A 23,189-nucleotide genomic window follows, 5' to 3' on the forward strand; every position below is an offset into this window, starting at 1 on the left:
ACAGTTATTGCCAAAGTAAAGTTTTTGTCATCTCTGCCTAATGTCTACTAGTAGACATTCTAGCAGTAGTCTAGCATTCTAGCAGTAGTAGTCTAGCAGTAGTTTAATGCCTACCTAGAAAGAAATTTTAGTTATCCCAAGGATGCATTAGCATTGTCTGCAGAAGTTTCATAAATCTGTCATGCTATTCCACACAATGAAAGTGCTACCTTTTGGTTGTGTCATTTGTATATTCTGATCTGGTTGCAACATGCAAGAAATGGCTCCTGAACCTTCATGAAATAGCCAGTTTTTCACACAACATGGAGAACACTGCCTGTACTTGTTTCATGCATAAATGTGCATGAACATACAACAACCAGAATTCAAACAGCAGAAATCACTCGTCAGGCACAACATTTATGAAGCATTTGTTGTGATACTGAAAGAAGTCTAGGAAGTGTGTACTGCATCAATTCCATTTCTTCTCTGCAATGTGGCACACGCACGCACACACGCACGCACACGCGCGCACACACACACACACACACACACACACACACACACGCACGCACGCACATATGCCTCCATCGAAACTCAGCCGATGGAGGCGACATTCTAGAGGCCCGTGTACTGTGCGATGTCAGTGCACGTTAAAGAACCCCAGGTGGACGAAATTTCCAGAGCCCTTCACTACGGCGTCCCTCATAGCCTAGCTGGGTCACTTTGGGACGTTAAACCCCAATAAAACATAAACACACACACACAAGCACACATGCATGCATGCACGCACGCACATGCACGCACACAGTATGATATTTTGGCTGGGCTCCAGCCAAAACATCGGAAATAAATCCTCATTTTCGTTCTTGAGCCCCTCTTCTTTAGTATATTTACATAGGCCCTACTTACAACACAAGGATATGCAATGTTCCTGAAATCATGCCTCAGCACAACCACTTGTTTTCCAGAAGTCAAGACTGAAGTGGCGTCCTCACAGCCTCCTTTGGGACATTAAAGGGAAACTGAGGAGAAATTGAAGTTGGCTTGTATCGACAGAATACGAGCTCCTGATTACAAAAACGCCACTCATACTGACAACAAAGCTCTTGTAACGTAGAAAAGAGCAAGAACCAAAATACAGGTATCGCCGCCACAGGCCAAACTCGCAAGTACAAGCGTGATGATGTCATAGGACAAAACAGTGTTGCTAGAACCAATAGTTCTAGTAACACTGGGACACGAGAAGGCCCGAATTACTAAGGCGCAGCCAATGCATGCACAAATCTCCTTGACGTCGCCAGATGGCGCCACGTACTCGGCAGCTACGCGCGCGCCTGCAGCATCGGGACCAATCAGCGCCTGCTCACCGGCAGTAGGCGGGCTCCCGATATTCCGCTAACGGTAACAAGGTTAACAAGGTACACGGTGTGCTAAAGGTGTCTATTTGCGAGAACTTCGTTGACGACTTCGAGAACGGATCCATCGTAATGCTGGCAAAACGTTGGTGCAAACGTAAACGAAGCAACGGTAGTGACAGCCACAACAGCCGATAGATGCCTTCAACGTGCGGCTGGCGGTAGCTTTCTTTTCGGCTGCTGCTAGGCCGTACTACTGGCCGCCAGAAATCACGGAGTCTGCGTTACGTCATGTGCACGCCATGTTTCACGTCATTTAGTCCTGTGTCGTCATAAGAGAGTCCCAAGTTTGAATCAGAGCGGTGGGAAAAACTTTTTCAACTATGAATCCAAGTTTTTTAGAAATAAACGCATCTTTCGCTGCCGGCCAAGTGTCAACAAAGCCATGAAATGTCAAACTATCGGATTTTGCTTTAAAAAAAATATCAATAGAGCTCTCCCCACTGTCCCTTTAATAAACCTAATTATATATCATACCATGTAACATGTAGATTGAAGTGTGGCAAAAATTAAGAAAAACTACAAAGCCATTGTGTAACACTTCTGCATCATCAGACAGCAGGTGTGGTGAAACAACCAAGAACCTACTGCGTAACCGTCATAATAATGAAATTCAATTAGTGTCCACTGAGATAATCCTAGGCTGACCAGGTTCCCCTGTTTAGAGGTCAAGAATCTGGAACCTTGGTTTCATATTTTATTGCCTCTGAGGACGACCAAAGCACTACTTCAATTAAGTTTACAGACTAGCGAACGTATGTAAGCACGTTGGGATTTTCTTTTTTTTTTATGCCCAAAGGTACGGCATATCCAGTCGATTTTCATTAAAGGCATGGGCAGGCATCACAGCATGAATACAGACTTCCCAGGCAAAAGTTACATCCAACTTATGTGTGCTGCACTGAACCGATCGTGACCATGAAAAAGGCTCAGGATGTGTTTGACAGAGCTGCCGGTCATACTGTAATGATAAAAAAAAAAGGAACTGGAAGAAGCCAGAAAGAACGGATAACTTGATAGCCACTGCTCTGTGCTGTTACATAAACTACTCCCAGGAGCCGATGCATCTCTGCCTGTGCTTTTAGCACTTGAACCACATAAAATGTTTGTAGAGGTACATAAAATGTTTGTAGAGGTATAGACAGAAGGGTTTTGCATGTCAGTGTTTGTACCTTGAAAGGCCCCTGTGAGCACCAGGATTATAAAATTGACAAAGGCAGAGTGCAGCATGCAATTAGTTACAAGCCATTTTTTACAATCAGTTTAGATTTGGTCAGCGCCAGGCACACAGCTCCCTCCTGCATTATATCTAGGCCGTGTACTTTTTGGTTGTAATGTAAAAACACCAATAAACATCCAGCACTAAAAAAAAATTTGGAATCAGCTAAAACTGAAAAACACCAGTTGATGGCCAAGTTGAGGCTGGCCGACAGCTGCTTTTTCACTGAAACAATCCTCCTCCTTTGCCTTTCAAAAAACATAAAGGCCGAGGAGACACTCAGGACAGTACCACTGATATTTTAAACCGTTGTCAACTAAATATTGCCGCAATGTTTCATTTACTCTTTTGAAAAGCACAGTAGGCACAACTGAGCCCCTAAGAGCAGGCACCATACCCGATTCAAAGGAAGTTTTTATTATGAGTACAAATTTTACTGGTCGATTTGTGGCACCATTTTTTTAAATCTACAGTGAAGAAACCTTGGATTTCTTGGAGCTCATATACAACAGCAGTAGTCGTGTCGGTGGAGTGTGCTGGATCATGGCTCTAATCAAAAGCTGCCAGAAACTGCGACGTTGAGTTAAAACTCGGTATATCATTTATTAGGTCTTCAGTGATGAAAATAACATCATCCACAGTGAGCCCCTCATGATGATTTTTCATCAGCCTGTTGCCAATATTGTGAAGCATTAGTACCAATTTTTGCTGTTTCCTCAAGAGCGTCAACTACATCAGAGAGAGCAACCGAAAGCTCAAAGCGGTTGTCTAAACTAGAATATTCTCAAAAACTTCTGAGAATAGCCTTTCCATAAAAGACATCTGCCTTGTTACTCAAGGTTATAAAGACACTTCAGTCAGAGCAAGAACCTCCTATATGAAATGTGTTCTCTCTTTGGTGTGAAGCTTCTCACCCTGCTAAAGAAGTCAAATCAGGAATGTGCAAAAGGCCACTAAAGTGCAGACAGCCAAATGAACATGATACATAAGGATTGTAGCTCACAGCACTCATACATCATTCTTAAATGTGTTGAGGCATTTTGCTTAAGAATATCCAACGGAACAATAATTATGACTTGCAGTGCACAGGTGACCCCGAGACAGACCTCCGAATTTTTGACCATTGTAGAAAACTAAGCTGCCAGAAGATTTCCTGCTTTATGAACAGATTTTCGGACTTGTTGTGCGAGACAACTGCAACATGAAAAAGCTTTAGCTGCAGGTTGAAACCTTCCACTATTAGGGAAGAGTAGTCTGGTCATCGCTCAGTTGTGTTGGATACCATATGCGTGCAAATATACCACATTGTGCCGAGCACCTTTTAACATCCCCAGTACTAATGCTGAATGAACATTTTGAAGTTGGGTGCTGTCAACAAAAGCATGCGAACGCAACTGACTCAACGTGGTCAGCAAGCCTCCTACTAAAACCTACTGTGCATAGCGCGTGTACAAATGAGGTAAAAAAAATGACGGACAATTTAGTGTAGTTAGGCCAAATAGAATTAGGTGCACTTGCACTTAGGCTTTCACTTCGATTTAGGCTTCAGTTCGAGGCTCGGTTAAGGAGGGCAATGCGATAGCGGTGTGCTTAGGATCCATTAACTACAGATGAAATTTGATGAAGACAGTGACGTCCAAAGTACAACACGAGAGTCTGGCAGTTAAACACATGGGACATCCAGCTGCAGTGATGATGTAGTGGTCTAATGCAGTGACCAGCGAAGCTGACCTGTTCACGCTAGTGTGGGTTCGAAACCCTCCCACGGCCATAGATTAATTTGCCTTAAAATGTTTTGCAAAGTTGGTCATAAAGCCTGCTGGCAGGCTGCCCACAAACCGGTGGGCAAGTGGGCCACGTTCCTGAGGCTTCGGACAGACAAACATCAATGAAATATAAAATCTGAGGGTGAAAATCCTTATCACAAGAAGAATATAAAGTATAACAAATCAGTTTTCATCTTGTTTCCTTTCCTTCACTGTAAGCTATAACGAAGTAAGACATGATGTTGGGCTAGTTGGTTCATGGTTAGAGCGAAACAAAACTGCGCGAAGACGACGGGACAAAAGAAAGGCACAAATACACACACACAAAGCGCTTTGTGTGTGTGTATTCGTGCCTTTCTTTTGTCCCGTCGTCTTCGCGCAGTTTTGTTTCGCTCTAAGCTATAACAATGTCATCAGCATTTACTCACCCCATTGCACCAGCTTCGATCTGCGATACGAGCTCAGGTGCAAGTCCTTGAGTGTATGACGTGTTTCCTTTACCTGAAAAACAAGAAGAAACAATTGACACCCGATTTACTTTGTTAAACTAAATGCAACGTAAGTGTGCAAGCACAGTATGTATGGACCCTTCGCATAGGTTACTTATGACAGTTTTAAAGAGAATGTAAGCATCAGCTGGTGACATATGGTTTCCGCCTTTCCATTTGTCTGCAGCTGCCGCGAAACCTGTTCGCTTTTCTTCCACTAGGCTGCAGCAAGCGAGCTACACTCCATTCCACTTGGCTGCAGCTGACATGCATGAATTTAGTCCTTTTTACTTGGCTGCAGCTGCCATAAAACTGGTGTTACTCCTTCACTAGGACATATAACGGCCTTTCTGCTAGTGACCCACCTAGAGCTAGCACATGAAAAGGAGAAGAGAATTTCTCTCTCACCACTTTGCCACCTGCAACCCATTTCCAGTCACCCTTTCTTCCCCTTCCCTTTCTCCACTTAGTCACCTGCCAATTGTGGCAGGTGGCAGATGGAGGCCTCATCCACAGACAGGACAGCTTTTTCTCTAGCGAGGCATCTAGTGCTAGCACACTAAAAAAAAAAAACATGAGACTTCTTGCCACACCCTGCAAATGGACAACACTAGCAGGCTTGTCCACACTTGTAAGTGTAACATACCTTGCAAGATGCCAAAGAAGTTAATGTACCTTTAGCTTGCCAAGACATTGCAACTTTGCCTGCCTGACAAGCAGCTAGCATGGGTCAGCTAACATTCCCCGAAACCAGACTTAGTACTGTTGCTGTGTCATAAGTTGCAGAAGTCTGGTGTTCATCAGAGGTTTAGTGATTATGCCAGCCAGGCTCACGTCACAAACACTTGATAGACTTAAGTAGCCTAGCGCCTGCTGGGATTCATCACACAGGGCAAACGAGCCAAACCAGGTCTACATATGCGGTTACATGATCTGGTACCCCTCACAGTGTTACTGGCATTGAACAGCTAAGCATAGTTTCTTGAATGGGTCTTGCTGCAATGCATCAAATTCATGTTCTTACTTAAGCTATACACTATCAACGATTTGAACTCAAAAGGAGACCAAAAGTTTCTTAGAATTATGCAAAGTTCAAAACAAGAAAATCTTTTAATGCACCTGATGTTGATGAGACCAAAGTGTAAATTTTTAGAAACTAGATGCACAATTCAAGTGAGTTCCAATTAGCAACCTCCCACTGCAGGAGCAGCTGCTTGTGCTTACTTAAATTAGTAGTTAGCAAGCTAATGTATGGATATATATTTAGTAAATACATTTGTCTAATTAAATGGGCAAAAAGCATAACACTCCTCAATACTGCAAAGCATTAGATTCTGCCAACTTTTGCTTCGCACAAAGGAAGAGGACTGTCAGCGCACACCTGTCCCCATTGCAACTTGTTTTACACTTGCAAAAACATCCTCACAAATCCTGCAGAACCTCCCAGAGTCATCCATCAGTTTAAAAAGAAAATAACTAAGCCTGATCTTAACTGCAAAGGTACTTGATAACAATGTCCGAAAACAATTTCATCCCAGTTGTTCTTTGTTAATGCGGTAAACCTCAAATACCAATTGCGCCTCATCTGCACGTGAGCCTGGTAACCTTACTCCTATATCAGTAATGCAGTGAACTACAAACTAAAACATTAATGTCTTTCATTATAACCTAAGATGGTATTATCAGCCTTACCTTATTAATCAAATTCAACAACAAATTGATAAATTGAACAGACAAGGGTAAAAAATGAGGAGCTCATTATGGCATACAAATATAGGCAGGCAACAGTTGCCAAAACCAAGGAAAGCATAGGAGAATGCTCCTAGCTTCTTTTTTTTTTAACATATAGTGTTGATCAATGGGAAATTAAGAGTGTAATTATTTTTTGCCAGAAAAAGAATTGGTTAGAAAGTAGAAGTAAAAACAAAAGCAGCTGGTGGGATCTGAACCCACGATCACCAAATTTCACGTATGATGCTCCACTAACTTAGCTACAACGGCAGTTGTCCAATCTTCTAAGTCCAGGCTGCTTGTGAACACTCTCAAGGTTAGGTTACTCACAACATAAACGCCCCCAAAAGTATAAGACTGGACAGCCCCCACTGTAGCTCAGTTGGTAGAGAAAAAAAATTGGTTTCTGAGGAAAGCAAATGACACAGTATAATTGTCTCACACCTCCATGGACACCCAACCGTGCCATAAGGGAAGGGGGGAAGGTGGGAATGAAAGAAGGAAGAGAGAAAGAAGTTGTGTAGTGGAGGGCTCTGGAATAATTTAGACCACCTGGGGATCTTTAAGTTGCACAGCATATGGGCGCCTTTGCGTTTCACCTCCATCGAAACGCAGCCACTGTGGCTGGGACAGAACCCGGGAACTCCGGCTCAGTAGCTGAGCGCCCTAATACGTGAAATTCAAGGTTGCGGGTTCGGATCCCGCCGGCAGCATGTGGTTATTTTCTTCTACTTTATAATCAGTTATCATTCAGCCGTACAGTATTTACACTCTCAATTTTCCATTGATCAACACCACAAGTTGAAAAAAAATTGAGCTAGAAAGATTTTCCTATGCTTCCCTTGGCTTTGGTGACTGTTGGCTTCAATCATTTAATGAATAAATTGCAATTTACTGACATCAGACTGAAAGATAATCCAATAGTGAATGCTGAAAGAAGAGCAATCTTCTGCTTAAGTCATCATCTCTAATCCACTTTGACAGATCTGTCTGTTATCTCACCACCACAAGCAGCTGCAATCAGTGTTTAGGATATTGGCACTGCATTATCTTCATTGATGGCTTGGCAAAAAAAAACATCAGCCACCAGGTGTATACGCCTGCTCAGGAAGTGAATGCATACATTATGAAGTTGATTCTGATGAAAAAAGAACAACGAACAGATTACTGGCTCTTACCTGTAAACCCGAAATTGACTGGCATGCTGTCCGTGCTCAGGATCATGTTTCTGCAGCAAACAAAACGTCTCACTTAAATGAATTTAAATGGGTTAATAGGGTCTGTACAGATAATTGGGCTTAAAATTCTAGGAGAATTTCAGGATTTCAAGGATACAAAGGGATAATAATCAAGGAGGGCAAGAAATCTTCTCTGGATCAGACAGATTAGGAACCCTTTGACTCTTGCTCAGCTCTGATTTCTCCCTTTATGATCGTGATCTCTACTTCCTTTTCCCCAACCATTCGGAGGTGACTCTTAGGCCTGACAAGGAGAGTTATGCCATTCTTAATGTCAGCAACCTCAAAGAGATTATCTGTCGATTCCCACAAAAATGTGAGCATTTTTTGCAGTTTTTCAGAGAGATAAATCAGATCACTCCGAATTTTTCAAGAAATTTAAGGAGTGCACCAAATTTAAGGTGTTTCAAGGGCTTGTGCAAACCCTGGGTTAGGTGCCTAGAGCAGATGTTTTTGTTTTGAGCCTTTGCACCAGTCCACAAAATGTAGCTCACCTAGTGGAGGCTTTCATCCCCCAGTGGACGATGACAGTGATAATGATGTTCTTGTTTATTTTGGAAAAAATAAATTATAAATAGGTGCCAGGCTACCATAACTTGGACAGCCGCTTACAGCAGCAAGCACACTTTCCTATCCTTTTCCTTCGGCAAATATAATCGATATCACTGACACCCATTGCAGTGAGTTAGTGGCTTTGGCATTCGGCTGCACAGCCCCTGAATCCTGGGTGCGGTGAACACATTTCGAAGGATGCAAAATCTGAAAGTGTCAGTGTGCGGCGCGATGTCAGCACACCTAAAAAAATACAAGAGCTCGAAATTAATCCGCAGCCCTCCACAACAGTGTTTCTCATAGCCCATGTGCCACTCTGGGATGAAACCCTACAAACCTTACCATACAAATCATATCAACAAAAACAACACCTAATCACATTACGTATATGTCTTTGGTCTTAAAGTGCATCAACATCATCATGTGACACTCTCAATTCAGTTCATTTTTATTTTCTAGTAGGCATTGGATGGTTTCCAAGGCCAAAAGCTACTTGGCAAGGGCTCGATAAAGTACTTTGGCATGAGACTTTGATTTTAGAGTACTTTCCTGCCCCCCATGTTAACTCTTTCGCTACCGCGCCCTAGGCGATCGTTCGCATATGATCGATTCAAATCGCCCGCGCAAAAAAGCTAATTTTGGAGCGTTGTGGACGGGCTCCGCCATCTAGTTAGCGAGCTCAACAACTGCTCTTTCGATTGCAGCCTTGGTTTCAGTGTTTTGACATGAGGGGGCGCCGTGAAAAATAAAACTTTGAACGGCCGCAGCACCGTCAGCCGGAGAAAATGGCGTCCGCGTCGCCGCGCGCTCCTCGGAAGCGAAAGCTGACACCGAGCACGTCGGCCGGTTTCGGTTTCGTTTTTTGCGACGAAAGCAGTGGTTATTAGTCGGGCAACAATGTACAAACGTTGGATTTCGGTTTCGGCAGCGAGACTTCGCCTCGGGAGCCCGGAACGTCAGCGCGTACTTGCATGTAAGTTCTGTTTTCGTTCGCTGTGTGTTTTCTGCGGTGCATACGGTTTGTAATTGATGACAGTGGTTTATTTTTGTGATTCAGGGTCTTGACAACGTATGGCGAAGACAGTTTGCCAAATGCTCAAGGTCGCGTCGCGTTTTTCAACCAAGACGACAGCTAGGTGTCCATATCGGCACATCGCTGCGGAGCGGGGCTCGGAGATTCGCTCGAGTTCTAGACTTTTTTTTGATGCTCTTCACGGCGGAAATGATGAAGATCGTGTGCGGAAACACTAATAAGTATGCATGGATGAAGATTTTCAGCAAATTCGGCGTGACGGCTCATGGGAAGACGTGAATCTGTTGGAGATTCTGATGTTCATTGGAATCATCATATACATTGGAATTGTTGACCTGCCACGACTGTATCTCTACTGAAATACCAGAATAATCTATTCTGGCCCTCTGCCATCAAAAATCATTTCTCAAAATTGGTTTTTCACTTTTTTCGTTTTTGTTTTTTTTTTGCACGTAACGGACCCGGATGATTCAGTGGCGGCAGCTTCTATTGGCAACACTTGAAGAGTGTCCTGGCTTTTGAACCACATCGATAAAACTTATTTCATCGATCCTGGTGTTTTAGAGCTTGCCTAAAATGCCAAATTTTATCAGCTGGCTTTCAGGGAGCAGCTCATTCAAGAAATCTTCGGGTATGATGAGGGAAAAGAAGTCCACGCCCCCAATCCTCTCATAGAATCCATTCAACACCAACCGAAAAGAATGAAAAAAAGAAGAAACTACAAGCTCGGCTATCAGAGAACAAGGGAGGAACAAAGATAAAACCTTATGTGAAGCACTTGTCAGTCTACCTCTACTTCACATCTTCACCTCTGACTGCTCTTCACAGTGGCACCACAGTCATGACCCTTGACTTGACAAGCCATGGAAAGTGCAGTAAATTTTTCTCATAGCTGAAACTGTGAATAATGACAGCTATAAACATGTGCAACAGTTTGTATATTCCAGTTTTCCTCTAATCAAGTTCGGGCTTAGTGCAGCCGGTAATTTTTGTTTTTGCTATTTACTTTTTTTGTGTTTTTAGTAAATTTCAGAAATAAATGTTCATTTACTTTTGCACACACAACTCTGGTGTTTGTTTCATTCAGAAGTGTAACTAATAAGCTACAATTTCATGCATTGCAATATGTGCTGGGTGTATTAGTTCTTGAGAAAAAAAATTTTCTTTCAGTGCGCTCCAAATCGTGCATTTTTCCGCGGTAGCGAAAGAGTTAAGAGAGAAACATGAACAAAGTGCACAAATGAATTTGCTCAGGACGAACTGACGGGCTAGTTAGTTACACATCTCAAAATTTCCGAGCGCACGAGAATGAAATGAAGACTGACAGAAAGAACACACACCACAAGAATGCCTCCCGACACCTGGGCATACACTGCCATGATTGCGAACTGAGCAAGAAGCACGGGCCTATCTTTGAGCAGACCACAGTTCTGCGCAGGTGTGCGGAAAAAACCACAAGGGAGGTTATTGAAGCTAGTGAAATCTATAAACTCAAAGATAATTGTGTCAGCATTCCTTCTGTGCAGTTAAGTACAAAGGAGCATCAATTCTTAGAAATAATGCCCCAGTAACGGCTGTTTCAAAAGTTGCCCTTACACGTGTTTACTCGCTCTGGATACTGTTTTTTTTTTTTTTATGGCGTGGCCTGGTTCTTCGCACGACGGCCATCACCGCTATCAAGGAGTAGCCAGGCGTATCACCGCGACGTTTGTTTTGATGTTTGTACTTTTCCTGCGAGCACCAGTGATGCATTGTATCTATGTGGGCGCATCGCATGCAAATAAATCAGTTGAAGATGGCGCTTTGTGATGTGTGTCCTTTCTGTGAGTCTTCGTTTCAATCTTGTGCGCTCGGAAATTTTGAAAAGTGCTCAAAAGTCTGCATGGGCTTGATAATTAGGGAACATTTAGAGCACCTTTCTTGGGGAAGCAATGCTTTAGTTAAGGAATTGGAAGGCCTACCGAATGCACTCAGCACCCGGAGTGCATGTGGTGGCCCGTGATCCTTCAGCCGGCCCCGAGCCTCCTCCAATCAAGGTCGTGATGCCACCAGCAATGGCCTGTTCAACCAGCTGAGGACAAACGAAGTGCACGTGGGTGTCAATGGCACCAGCCGTCACGATGAGGCCCTCACCAGCCACTACTTCTGTACTGCAGCCGATGATGAGGTTCGGGTGTACTCCAGCCATTATGTCAGGGTTGCCCGCTTTGCCAATTCCTACAATTTCATTTCCCTGCATTGGCAACCGGCAAGAATAAGTCGAAAGACAACAGAAATAATTTCAGGCTGCAAACAACTGTGGCTTCACATCTGAGCATAAAAAGCAACACTAAATAATTTACCTTATAAACTCATGCAAGGGCCACACTTTTTTTTTAATTGTGTGAATTTTGAAGGTGCGCCCCATACACGAATTAAAAAAAAAATAAATGTAATCATATTTTTTTCAATTACCTAGTTCAAAAGAGCGGATGCAGCTCATACAAGGGTTCGGCCCTTACACGAGATTATACGATAAGTCAGGTGACAGCAATGTCACCATGTGTCCATCTCTGCAGCTCCATATCTAAGCTTATATAATTGAACCTAGCCAGCGAAATTTAGCGAGCTCGGATGTCAAAAAGATTTATGCAAAATTCCGCTTCATCTTGCTTCAGCTTCAGTGACAGACTGACTGATAGCATGACCACGCATGTCATTTATTACAACCTTCCAAGGCCAGGCACTGAAGGAGCTGCAAGTTCAATTCTGTGTCTGGTTTCATTCTGCACATACCGTATTTTCCGGTGTATAAGACGCGGCCTTTTTTCTGAAATCTTGCTGGTGCGTCCTATACAAGGGTGCGTCTTATACGCTAATTTTTCGCGTCTTTTTGCGAGTTCAGAAGTTACTCAGGTTCATGTTCAAGCTTTTTTCATTGAAAAAATATCACTACCAATGACGCAGTTGTAACGCGGTTAATACTTCAATACGGGGACCACCGTGCGCAGCTTTTCTTAGGTGAACTTTATCATGAAACAGCTGGGATGACGACTTCCGTGATCACAAACACGCAACCGTTTCGGTGGCCCCAAGCAAAAGTAATGTGAAATGCCAAAAGATGAAGACAATTGCGCTTCTCGCCATTGTCAAGACAAGTCAAGACAAGCCGGTGTTCTTTTTTAGCCACCCTTTGCAACTTTGCTCCGTGTACGTAGTACGAAGAGAATGTTTCAGCCTCGTTGCCGCCAGAAATGGGCGAACTTTTTGATAGCGTATACGAAGATGAAGACTTCATAGGTTTTAAGTAGAAATAAAATGTTGTTATGGACATAATGCAGAGCACTTTCGTTTTTTTCTTTTTTCTAAACCATTTTCGATCACTTAGCGTTGCTTAAGAATTTGTCACACGTACAGTGAATTTCGCGATGGTCGCGCAAGCGTGTTTAATTCTCACTAGCCTAACCGGTTAAATTGGAGTGCGTCTTATACACGGGTGCGTCTTATATACCAACTTTTTCAATGACAGCCTGAATATATGGCGGGTGCGTCTTATACAAGGGTGCGTCTTATACACCGGAAAATACGGTAAGTTTGTCACACTGTTGCATGTGTGTGGTGAGATGCCATGCCTCTGTAATAAAGTTTGCCTGATGTCATTGCATGCTCTGTAATTAATATCGAACACTTTTCCCACCTTTCACCAAGCACTCAGCCTTTGTGACATGCTCTCATGACCAAAACAATGCTAACTGACCTCATTACAACACATTTTCACATGAAAGCCATTTCTAGGACTATCTTTAGCACATCCACATTGTTCTTGGATGCAGCTCAATAAAGAAAAGAGAAGAGGTCAGCTGTGGTGAAAAAAATGCTTGCAAAGTTCAATCAATGCACTATTAAAAGGAAATGAGGAAGAAACCCCATCTGTCGGCACAACTCAAACGAGGCTCATCTTTTCCAGTCCAGGTGGATCATCTAGGTGCTGATAGTTTGTGCACAGACTGCAGATCGCAAGATGCCACTTAAAAGAGCAAGCACAATGAACATAATGTAGGCACATCTGACACTGGGAACAGAGAGCTTAACTTTCATCCAATGGAAAAGCCTGGTGTTGAAGAGATGAAAGAAGACAAAGACGAATATACACTGGAAGCTGATGACATCCTTAGGGTACCACATGAATAAGAAGATATGTAAATTGGATACTGTGGTGACAAGGACAAAAGTAACCACAGCATTGAAGTGGATGAAAATGACAGCATGAACCTAACATTCAGATTAAGCATTCCAAATCAGGGAATCCTCAATACAGAATGGCTGGAACGAAAATGCCACTGCACCAAAGCAGCTCATCAGCACTGGAACTGGAAAAAAAAGCAGAAGCGATGACTAGCTGCATGAAAGGCATGCAAGCAAGGAAGAAAGAGCCATGCAAGCAGCACATGGTTAACAACAAAGGGCAGAGCTGAGTGACCGTGGCAGCTACTGCATTCTGCTACTGAGCGCAAAATCACCGATTCAATTCTGGTGATGGCAGCAATGGCAGCCCCATTTCGATGGAGGCAAAATGTGAGAGTACTTGTGCATGGAGATTTTTTTAATGCACATTGAGGGGTATCAAGTGAGTGATATTAACCAGGAACTCTCCACTAAGGCACGCCTCAGAGCCCAAGTATAGCTTTGGCCCGTGAAACACCACTAATCAAAATGAACAGAGTAGAGTGAAGAAAGGTGCAACACTGCAAGGAGGTTTTGTAATGCCAGGCATTTAGAACAAGTGTAGAGACTTCAAAGAAACCGATACCTAATTCTGCCTTGATAAGAATGTCCAGATGGACATCCCCACTGATTTGGTTAACATAAACACTTTCATCAGCATTTTCGCTAAACTTTAACATGAAGTCAGCTGGGCCTATTTAGGTGAGGGTTAATTACATGAAATAGTCTTCCCTTGCTTTCTTTAGGTGGACAATAAAACTTAACAATTAGCTGAATATAGAATGAAGTCAAAGAAAACCTAGACGTTTCACTCTTTTGAAGGGAAAAATATTCAAAATATTTGCAATGACTGCATCATTCTCTCACGCCTACAAGAGCACTCAATTCCAAGCCCCCATGGAGCTTTTCAATTATGACATAATACACCTAGTACAACGTTATGACATATACTATGTAAGAAAGTACTTCACCAGTGATAATTCTCCTTTAAATAACATTTAGCCACACACATCACATACACACACTCACTGCTCACAATACCAACTCTGCACTTAAAAGAAACAGACCATTAACTTACTATGCCATGTGAATTTCTACATCCTCATCCAAAAGCACAGAATGACATAGTTTGGCATGGGCCCAAGCACTGTACTACACAATAGCTGACTAATATTTGCGAATCTGCTACTTGAATGCAGTTTTCACATTTACTCCAAACAATCTGCACATGCATTTTCCATAGCGGTGCCCCGCAAAAGACATTTGGACATGAAACGCCGGGATTTGTAGAATTTGGCTGAGCTGTTTGTAGTCAAAACGGAAAGCATAAACATTAACAAAGAGGAAAACAAAAGGTCCGAGTTTTTTCTCTTCCATAAAATAAAGTGTGTATCTAATTTACACCAACAATGCACAATCTAATCCTGACCATGAGTTCATGCATAAGTGGCAGTAGTAAAGACTCGCCTGTCGACAGACATTTACGCCAAAGCACAAACTGTAAGAGCCACAGCTTTAGGCAGGGCAACAAAAATATGCAAATAGACAAAAAAAAAACATCTGCCATACAGTACCTTAATTCCAATGTCAGCCTTTACGACACCCAGCAATGCATCAAGGATGAGGGCATTCGTTATGACTATGTCAAGGACTTCATCTGCGTTGCGGCCAGCTGCTTGCCCCATGCCATCTCGAATCACCTGCAACACACAAACCATGCCTTGTTTTGCACAAAAGGTGTCCACCAGCTGTACTAACATCATTAAAAATTACTTTCATTTCAAAATTACAGTCTCTTCATGTTGTGTGTATCAAACTCATCTCGCAAAGTGGGCTGCACTAACAACTTTTACCTTCCGTGGGCCGGTAACTGAAAAGGAAAGAAAAGGGGAAAGGCAAAGAGGGCAGCACACTACTCCCACCACCTATAACCCCTTCAATTCCCCTGTCATCTCGGAGCTAGCCAAAGCCAAACGGTGACTCACAGCCAAGAATTGTGTCAAGGTAAGAGGTTACTATCCCTAGATTTCCGCACAAAGCAATTGTAGCATCAGCCTGTGTCAAACCATGGTCAGCAACAAGAAAATGTGCTAATTAGAAAAGAAACCCAAGATTTACAGACACAGCCCTTCCGGAAGAAAGGCTGAAATCTTTAGGGCTAGTGGACAGCATAACAAGGCTTTGAAGGCCCGCGGCAAAAAGATGAGTTCAGATTCCTCTTCAGTGCACCTTTAAGTCTGTTCATAAAAAGAATTGGTTTCTTCTTCAAAAAGACCACCCAATATGTCTAACTCACCGATTAGGCCCTTCCTTGTATGCTGATTCTGGTTTCAAGATATTGTGAGAAAAGGCTTGTCATTAGCCCAACACATAAGGTCTTCTAAGCAACATGACTCAGGAGAGGAGCTTTAGCATTTTAAAACCTAGGTATGCCTAGTTAGGTGTGCCTAAAAAAATGCCACCCAAACATATTGTTACCGGTGAACTGGTACGGTAAGTCTGTATTAGCGGCTGCGCTGAGATGGCCAGCACTCAGCTCTGACTCCAAGGGCCCAGCTACCCACTGTCAACGTCGTCATCATCCAGCGCACCGCCACTTCTTCGTTCACGATGCGTTCACTTATTCAGTAAGTGATTATTAAGTAAATCAACAATGCAGTTATACACTCAATATTAATTTAATTTCAACTTTACCCCTGATTTGGAACAAAAGTTAAGTTCATATTAATCTTACCTTCCCGCCACCAAACTTCACTTCATCGCCATAAACAGTGTAGTCTTTTTCAACTTCAATCACCAGGCATGTGTCACCAAGTTTTACCTGAACATGAAAGAAGTTACATGAGTAAAAATACACCAAAGTACCCATCTGCATACAGAACATGCTGAGTGCTAAATGCGATGAAGCCATATCTTTTTTTTTACAAAAATACCATGATCGGGAGAGTGGAGGGGGGGACCACATGTCATATAGTGATTGCTGGATGGGATATAGAAAGGAAAGCAAGGTTAAGGTGGTGATCGAAGGACTCGATCACGCTACCCGCACACACGGTCTGAACTCATCAGCAGCAGCAGCTGCTCCATCCGAGGGAAACACTGATGCTAACGCATACTCTGCCACATCAGTCACAATGATCATCTATAATTTTTTTTACTTTCTTTTGTGCCCCCATGCGTAACATTTTATTCTCTCAAGGCTGCATCATCAGAAGAGTTGTCCTTCCCTCCAATCAACAGCCACAGGAATGGTTGCATTATTTCCTGACCTAAAGCGTTAGTAGCATGTACGTGTAGCAAGTCAACTGTAACAGAAAATGTGAAAAAGTCGCCATCCTAAAACCATGTAATCATTTTTTGGCTAACCATTGACATATCCAACTGCAGGCCAAAGAAAATACACTATTTGTGATATTTCAAGCAAGCCAGAGCTATGTAGGGCCATAGGCGCCGGTGAATAGGCCCTTTTAAGAAGGAGAGCAGGGTAGTGTGCTTGCAATGCAGTTACCACCCATAAGGCCCGGACCTCTGGATCACATGCCAGTAGCGGGCTAGTGTCAACTAGTTCCCTGCAGTGACATGAAAAATGGTGCCACAGACTTTGCAAAGGCTTCCCAATACAGGTACAGTTGTAAAAAGAGCAAGCATACCCTGTCACCAACTGTAGGTCCAAAGCTGGCAATGTAGTCTGCCCTCGACATCCTGTATGGTTTTGAGGGGTACACTTGTTCCTGAAGGAAAAGTACAACTTATGCACATGCCTGCAGTGTCAGAACACAACCTAAAGATCGAGGGTTTGTCAAAAGATTGCGTAGCAAGAAGGAATCGTTGTGAACATAAACAAACACACACCACCGACAATTTGCGGCTCCAAGAAGCAAAAACACTCGATGTTCACTTCATTGTTCAACCTTTATGTAGGCTCTGAAGATGTCACACGCAAGACTAGGAATTACAAAAAATTAAATTAAATCTGTCATGCAATAGACTTCCTTATTAGCATTTAAAGACACAAAAACGCTGTTCTGCTGAGCCCTTCATTATACAACCTTCCACAGTACAGCTGCAACTGAGGTGAAGCATTTGTCTGTTCCTTACACTCCTGAAGGAAGTAAGGCACTTGTAACATTCTTTTAAAGTTACCACAATCAAATTGCTCACATGTCCCCACACACAAGTCCATGTGCCAACCAGTCAGTGTGAAAGATCACTCAGAAAGATTAACCAACAAACCCAGCTACAAGCACTTCTCAAGATTAAGATATATTGGTGTTGTCTACAAGATACCACGCACTGACTATGTGGTTCATATATTCATGAGCTTGGTAACTTCAAACAAATACTCATGCAGCATTAAAATGGCATGGCTAAGGAGCATGCAGAATCTAATGCCTTGGCTGAAGCTCGTAGAATGACACTCGGCTATACTGTCATTAACACAATAAGCCACTATTATCCCATCTTCAGCATACAGCTCAATCCCAAACAGTTAACCATACACATCTGCCTGAGATTTAGACGATCACTGCACCGTCAATTTTGTGCAGAAGCAACAGTACCATTTCTTCACTTTCATAGCAAATAAGGGATCTATTCTGGTTAGGAGATGATATTTTATTTGCGTTCATTTTGAATTCCTTGAAAACTGCTCATTTACCTTATAAACCTAATGTGATGCCATACAGCATATGACTAGCATAAAAATAGAAATCATAAATAAGATTCCAAACAACTGCGCATCATGAGTGTAATTAAGCCTTCAAAATGGGCAAGCATAACATAGCAATGCGAAAGATAACAGTCATCACCAAGTCTCAAAACACCAACATTCTGGCATTCATTAAGTGTTTCCAATCTAGAGAAGTAAAAGCACCTTATTTTAGTAACAGTCTGGCCATTCTATGATATGCTGAGCTAGTTAACTCATTAAAAGCAGTGAAAGCACTGCAGAAACAGTTCACAGAGGGACAGACAGGTCTGGATGCTAAGTATCAACTGTATGTGTTATTAGTGGTAACTGTGGGAAATCTATGCCATTCATTGCGACCAAACAATACAAAGAAAGAAAATATACAACATAATAAGTCAATATTTATCAGAAGGACATCAAGTAGTAAGTAGTTCACATAATAATGCGTAAGGTAAAAACATACCTGTTTCTTATGGCCAAAACCACGTGCTCGGACTTTCTCCATAACATGCGGAAGGTTTTTATTGGTCACCTGGCCATCACATAAGTTGTTGCCACCTCGAACCACTCTACAGTGGAAAACAGCAAAATCAGTCTTATGATGGTAAAAGCACAAAGCTTCATGACAGCTTTTACTTGTGTGGGATGCTCAACATGCTCCAGAAGGTTACAATGTTAACTGGAGAAATTGTTGAGCTAATCCCATCCCAGAATTAATAACTGTTTTCAGATTTAACTAAAATAAAACCTCTGTAATCAAGACAGTGATTCCATAAGAAGTTCAAACATGGGTGGATTTCTCAGCGTATAAACATAGCAATGCACGTCACAAAAAAAAAAAAGAGAAAATTGGAATTGTGTTCAAATTAATCTGTCTCCAGATATAAAAATGTTTTTTTCTGTCTGATAATGACTGGAGACGTTTATCATCATGCAGTAAAGAGCTTCAAAAGTGACTACAAGGAATAGCTTTGCCCACTCAGCAAACCTTACATATAGTGCTTGGAATTAATGTGCTATCACAATCACAGTCAAAAGTTTATGGGATGCATGTTCTCGAAAAAATGTTCATTGTGGTGGTTAGAGCATGCATGTATCCTCATTCCTTGAAAAATTACAGGCAAATGGATTACGTAACTGCACCAAAATAATTTTTGCTCTCAGACGCTTGTGTGCCGTAACTTTTGACTGCAACAGCACACTGTAAAAGTTTATTGTGGTAAAAACAAAGATGGTTGGCTCGGATTCTCCAATTCAAATAAAATATCAGAGCATTAGTTTATTTTTTTTAAATTATTGTATTGAGTAACTTGCACAAACTATCTGCAACCACACCTGAGAGCATCAAGGTAAGAGTACCTAGGCATATCAGAGAGCAGCCCTGATATGGCACCAAGGTAGTGATATATCAGGGGAGCTAGTAACAGACAATTTAAAAACATCATCTCAAATAGAGATACTTCCATGTATATATACTCTCCCCTAGTCACACCTGAGCTCTGTACTGTTAAACTGGTCAAAGTGATTTTAGATGCAGATGAATATGAGCAACGTTAGTGGTAAATCTTGAATTGAATGAATTGAATAAAGCTGCAAAATAGTATTTCATTAACTGAGAAATTACGTTAATTCATGAAAGCATTTCCTCAATGCCCACCTATCGGAAAATTGTATCTTGTTTTCAGGCATAAAAACACAGTAAACTGCGAATTTATGATGCAAAAATAGCTTAAACAATACCTGAGCATAAATTCTGCTACAGTGCGCTTTAATACTGAGTGCACCACATGAGAGCATGCATTCACTTCTTTAAAAGAGTAGCATGCTCCTCCAAAATCAAATGCTGAAACTGCGTGAGCAGCATTTCCACGGTAAAAGTTGACACTTGAAGCCACCATGCACTAGTTTCACGAATGTCACAGTGGCTGCCATGTTTGAGACCAGAGTATGGTGAAAACCTGTGTGTAAATCTGCCTATCATCACTCGTTCCAGCTTGCATTGTTGAAGCTATGCTCCACACTCCTTCGTGGCACATATGACGTCACATGCAACTCACATATTGTTGCACTACAAGACAATGAAAAACACTTCAAAGATGTACAAATATAAAAGTGGGGTTTTATCTTACTTTGAGCCAGAAATTTCAACAAGAGGCACAGTCCGAGCATCTCCAGGTTCGAAGCGGATTGACATTCCAGCAGGTACATTCTGCACAAGAAAGTACCAGAAACAAATGTGCACTCATAAAATATAATACAAAAATATATAATATATAATATAAAGTATTTTTGCAAATGAGTGAGCTGCACATATAAGGCGCTGATTCTGCACAGCATGTGAGAGCCAAAAGCATCATAGCTGAAAATGTTACCAGAAGTAGGTGATGGAGGATACAAAGTGATGGGAGCATTAATCCAAAATGCACTGTTTATTGGGACATTTTGTGCCCATGACACAGAGCAGCAAGCATTGACACGATTCAGTCATGAATGCAATCAGCAGCCCTTGAATCAGAAAAACTTTGTTTGCTACAGACCTGCATATTTATGTGCAACGCCCTGTATTCTAGCTTCTTTCATGATCATTCAAGAAAATATGCATGAACAATCAATATACCAATTATGTTTTGTACTGAAACAGAGACATACCAGTAAACAACGATAACTGTTCCAACTTCATAGGTGTCCACTTTCAGTTAGTACCATATTTTCTCACGTGCTCATGAACACATATATTTTAAATGCCTAATGTCAAAAGGAACTGCAAAAGAAAATAAAGCTGGAATGTTGTATCTGCTGACCAATCAAAGCTCAGAGCCACCAACATGCAAATTATGGTGACCAGCACAGTGCACAACATGCAGGAGCTGCGATGGCACAATGAGAAACTCATTACCAGAGAGGTACTTCCACCCTAATGGGCACTGGAACTTATTCAGACATCCTGCGAATGTCCCGAACATCCACAGTACGGGAGTTTTAAAGTCCACTGAGACCATATACCCCAGCACCTGACGCAATTTTTGGCAACATCGAAATTAGGCATGCTGTGGCTAAATTTTTGGATGCCTGTGTGTGTAAGATGATGGCTCAGTGAAATTTCACCAAGAATGGTCGGCCACATTCAGGAGGCATGACTCGCCATGTGGCTCAACAACTGACAGAAGTTTCATTTTTATAACAGTGTGTCTAACCTGTGCAGTCATGCTCAGTTCTAATTTGTACATCGACCTTTTGCACGCCTTCCTTGAAAAAAAAAAAATGGGACACATGATACTTTGCGTAGTAACAATGGCAGCAACTTCAGCAGTTTGTGAAGGCTGTAAGGCAGCCAGAATGCAGCACATTATACAGTAGCATAGTTGGCATTGTTCTCTCTTCTTTTTTTTGAGTTTGCAGCCGGGTTTGCACCTCACCCTAGTTGTGATTCACATATTGGTCAACCACCAAGTATCAAGAGTGCAGTTCTGAAAGAACATGTCGACCTATATGCGAATATACGGTACCACAATTACTCGATTTTAACATGCACTTTATTTTTAAGCTAGTGAAAACAAAAAATGCGAATAAATATTAAAAATAAAACAGTGCAAAAAAAAGACGTGAAGCACAGTGAAAACCACCAGGCCACAAGTCAACAGTAAAGAGGCAACTGCCTCTCAACGAGAACCTTTAATCAATGATGTTGACTTATTGTCATGATGTCGCAGTCAATTGCCTGCACCTGCCACAACTATTATAGATGCAAGCTACCAGGTGAAAGACTTGCACCCCCCCCCCCGGCTGCTAGCAGGCGCACACTACCAGGTGCAAGGCTTTCACCTGCCATGTTTATTAGCACATGAACACCACCAAATGCAAGGTGACTGACCACAATGTCATGAAAATAAGTCAACAGTATTGACTGGAGGGCCTCCCTTGAGGGACATTTGCTTCTTAAGTTGTATTCAGCTATAATTGAGTCTAACATCTACAAAATGTTAACTGCCAGCATGAAAGGGCTTAGCCCCTATCTTGTGGAGGCAATGGCGCTGGGGTTGTTTCTGGCACGGTTTTGATTTTGCACCTGATTGTAACACACATGCTGTTTTCAGGCTCTACTTTTGTGAAAAAATGTGCAAGCTAAAGTTTATTAAATATAGTATGCACACCTAGAAATCATTAGTAAATAGTATGTACTGCGTCTTAATTCAAATAAATAGGTCCGTACTCACAAGTCTCATCCCATATGCCTTCTCTCTGTCAAATACAAGGTACTTGTTTGCTTCAATAAACGGGTAATGACTTCCGACCTGCCAAAAGCAGAGACAAGGAAAGTGAAGCGCATGAGGGAATTAGCAGTGCATATCACCCCCCCAGCGGCAGACAAAAACACCAGACAAGACAGAAATGTAAGAAACTATAAAAACTTTGTCACAGACTTGACCATCAGTTTTCAAAGAAAAAAAAAAAAGGTTGTTATATTGCTGCAATTCGTTGTAGTGTTTGTTTGTTCATTCTTCAAAGCTGCCAGCACACCACTTTATTGCTTTGTTTTTGATGCAAGGTGCGACAAGATTTATTTGATTGCATCCAGGCGGAGCCGGTTCTATGTTGCTCCAGAATGTTGTAACTTTTTCTATTTTGCTCCAGAATGTTGTAACTTTGCACGCAATATCTCGAAAGTTTGCTATCAGCTGTGAATACAGCATGGCCAAGAGTGGCGGGCCTTCTGTTCGACGACCGCCGAGCACATTTGTCGCTTTCGCCCCCGCCAATTTATACTGTCCATTCTGGGCCCAGGTCAGCCCCCTAAACAGTTTTCTACTTTTGCCTGTCTTCCTCACTGCTTCAACTGCCGTCAGCATTCTGTGACAGCAGAGTTTGCCATTA

At 42.2% G+C, this 23,189-nt stretch overlaps 1 protein-coding gene across 5 annotated transcripts in view; it reads right to left on the reverse strand.

Moving 5' to 3' along the window:
* Positions 1-23,189, reverse strand: part of LOC149363868 (uncharacterized) — a 117,533-nt gene that overhangs the window by 22,184 nt on the left and 72,160 nt on the right. For all 5 annotated transcript variants that reach the window (XM_089573831.1, XM_089573833.1, XM_089573832.1 and 2 more), the window contains 9 exons: positions 22,532-22,609; positions 20,447-20,526; positions 18,781-18,886; positions 17,278-17,358; positions 16,362-16,448; positions 15,202-15,327; positions 11,386-11,657; positions 7,780-7,829; positions 4,811-4,883 (listed from right to left, as the gene is read on the reverse strand). In XM_089573831.1, coding sequence (XP_089429957.1) covers positions 4,811-4,883; positions 7,780-7,829; positions 11,386-11,657; positions 15,202-15,327; positions 16,362-16,448; positions 17,278-17,358; positions 18,781-18,886; positions 20,447-20,526; positions 22,532-22,609 — 953 coding nt within the window. The remainder of the gene's footprint in view (positions 1-4,810; positions 4,884-7,779; positions 7,830-11,385; positions 11,658-15,201; positions 15,328-16,361; positions 16,449-17,277; positions 17,359-18,780; positions 18,887-20,446; positions 20,527-22,531; positions 22,610-23,189) is intronic.

This window comes from Amblyomma mixtum, chromosome 2 (assembly GCF_055824585.1).
Source record: "Amblyomma mixtum isolate Tamu chromosome 2, ASM5582458v1, whole genome shotgun sequence".
Lineage (NCBI taxonomy): Eukaryota > Metazoa > Arthropoda > Arachnida > Ixodida > Ixodidae > Amblyomma > Amblyomma mixtum.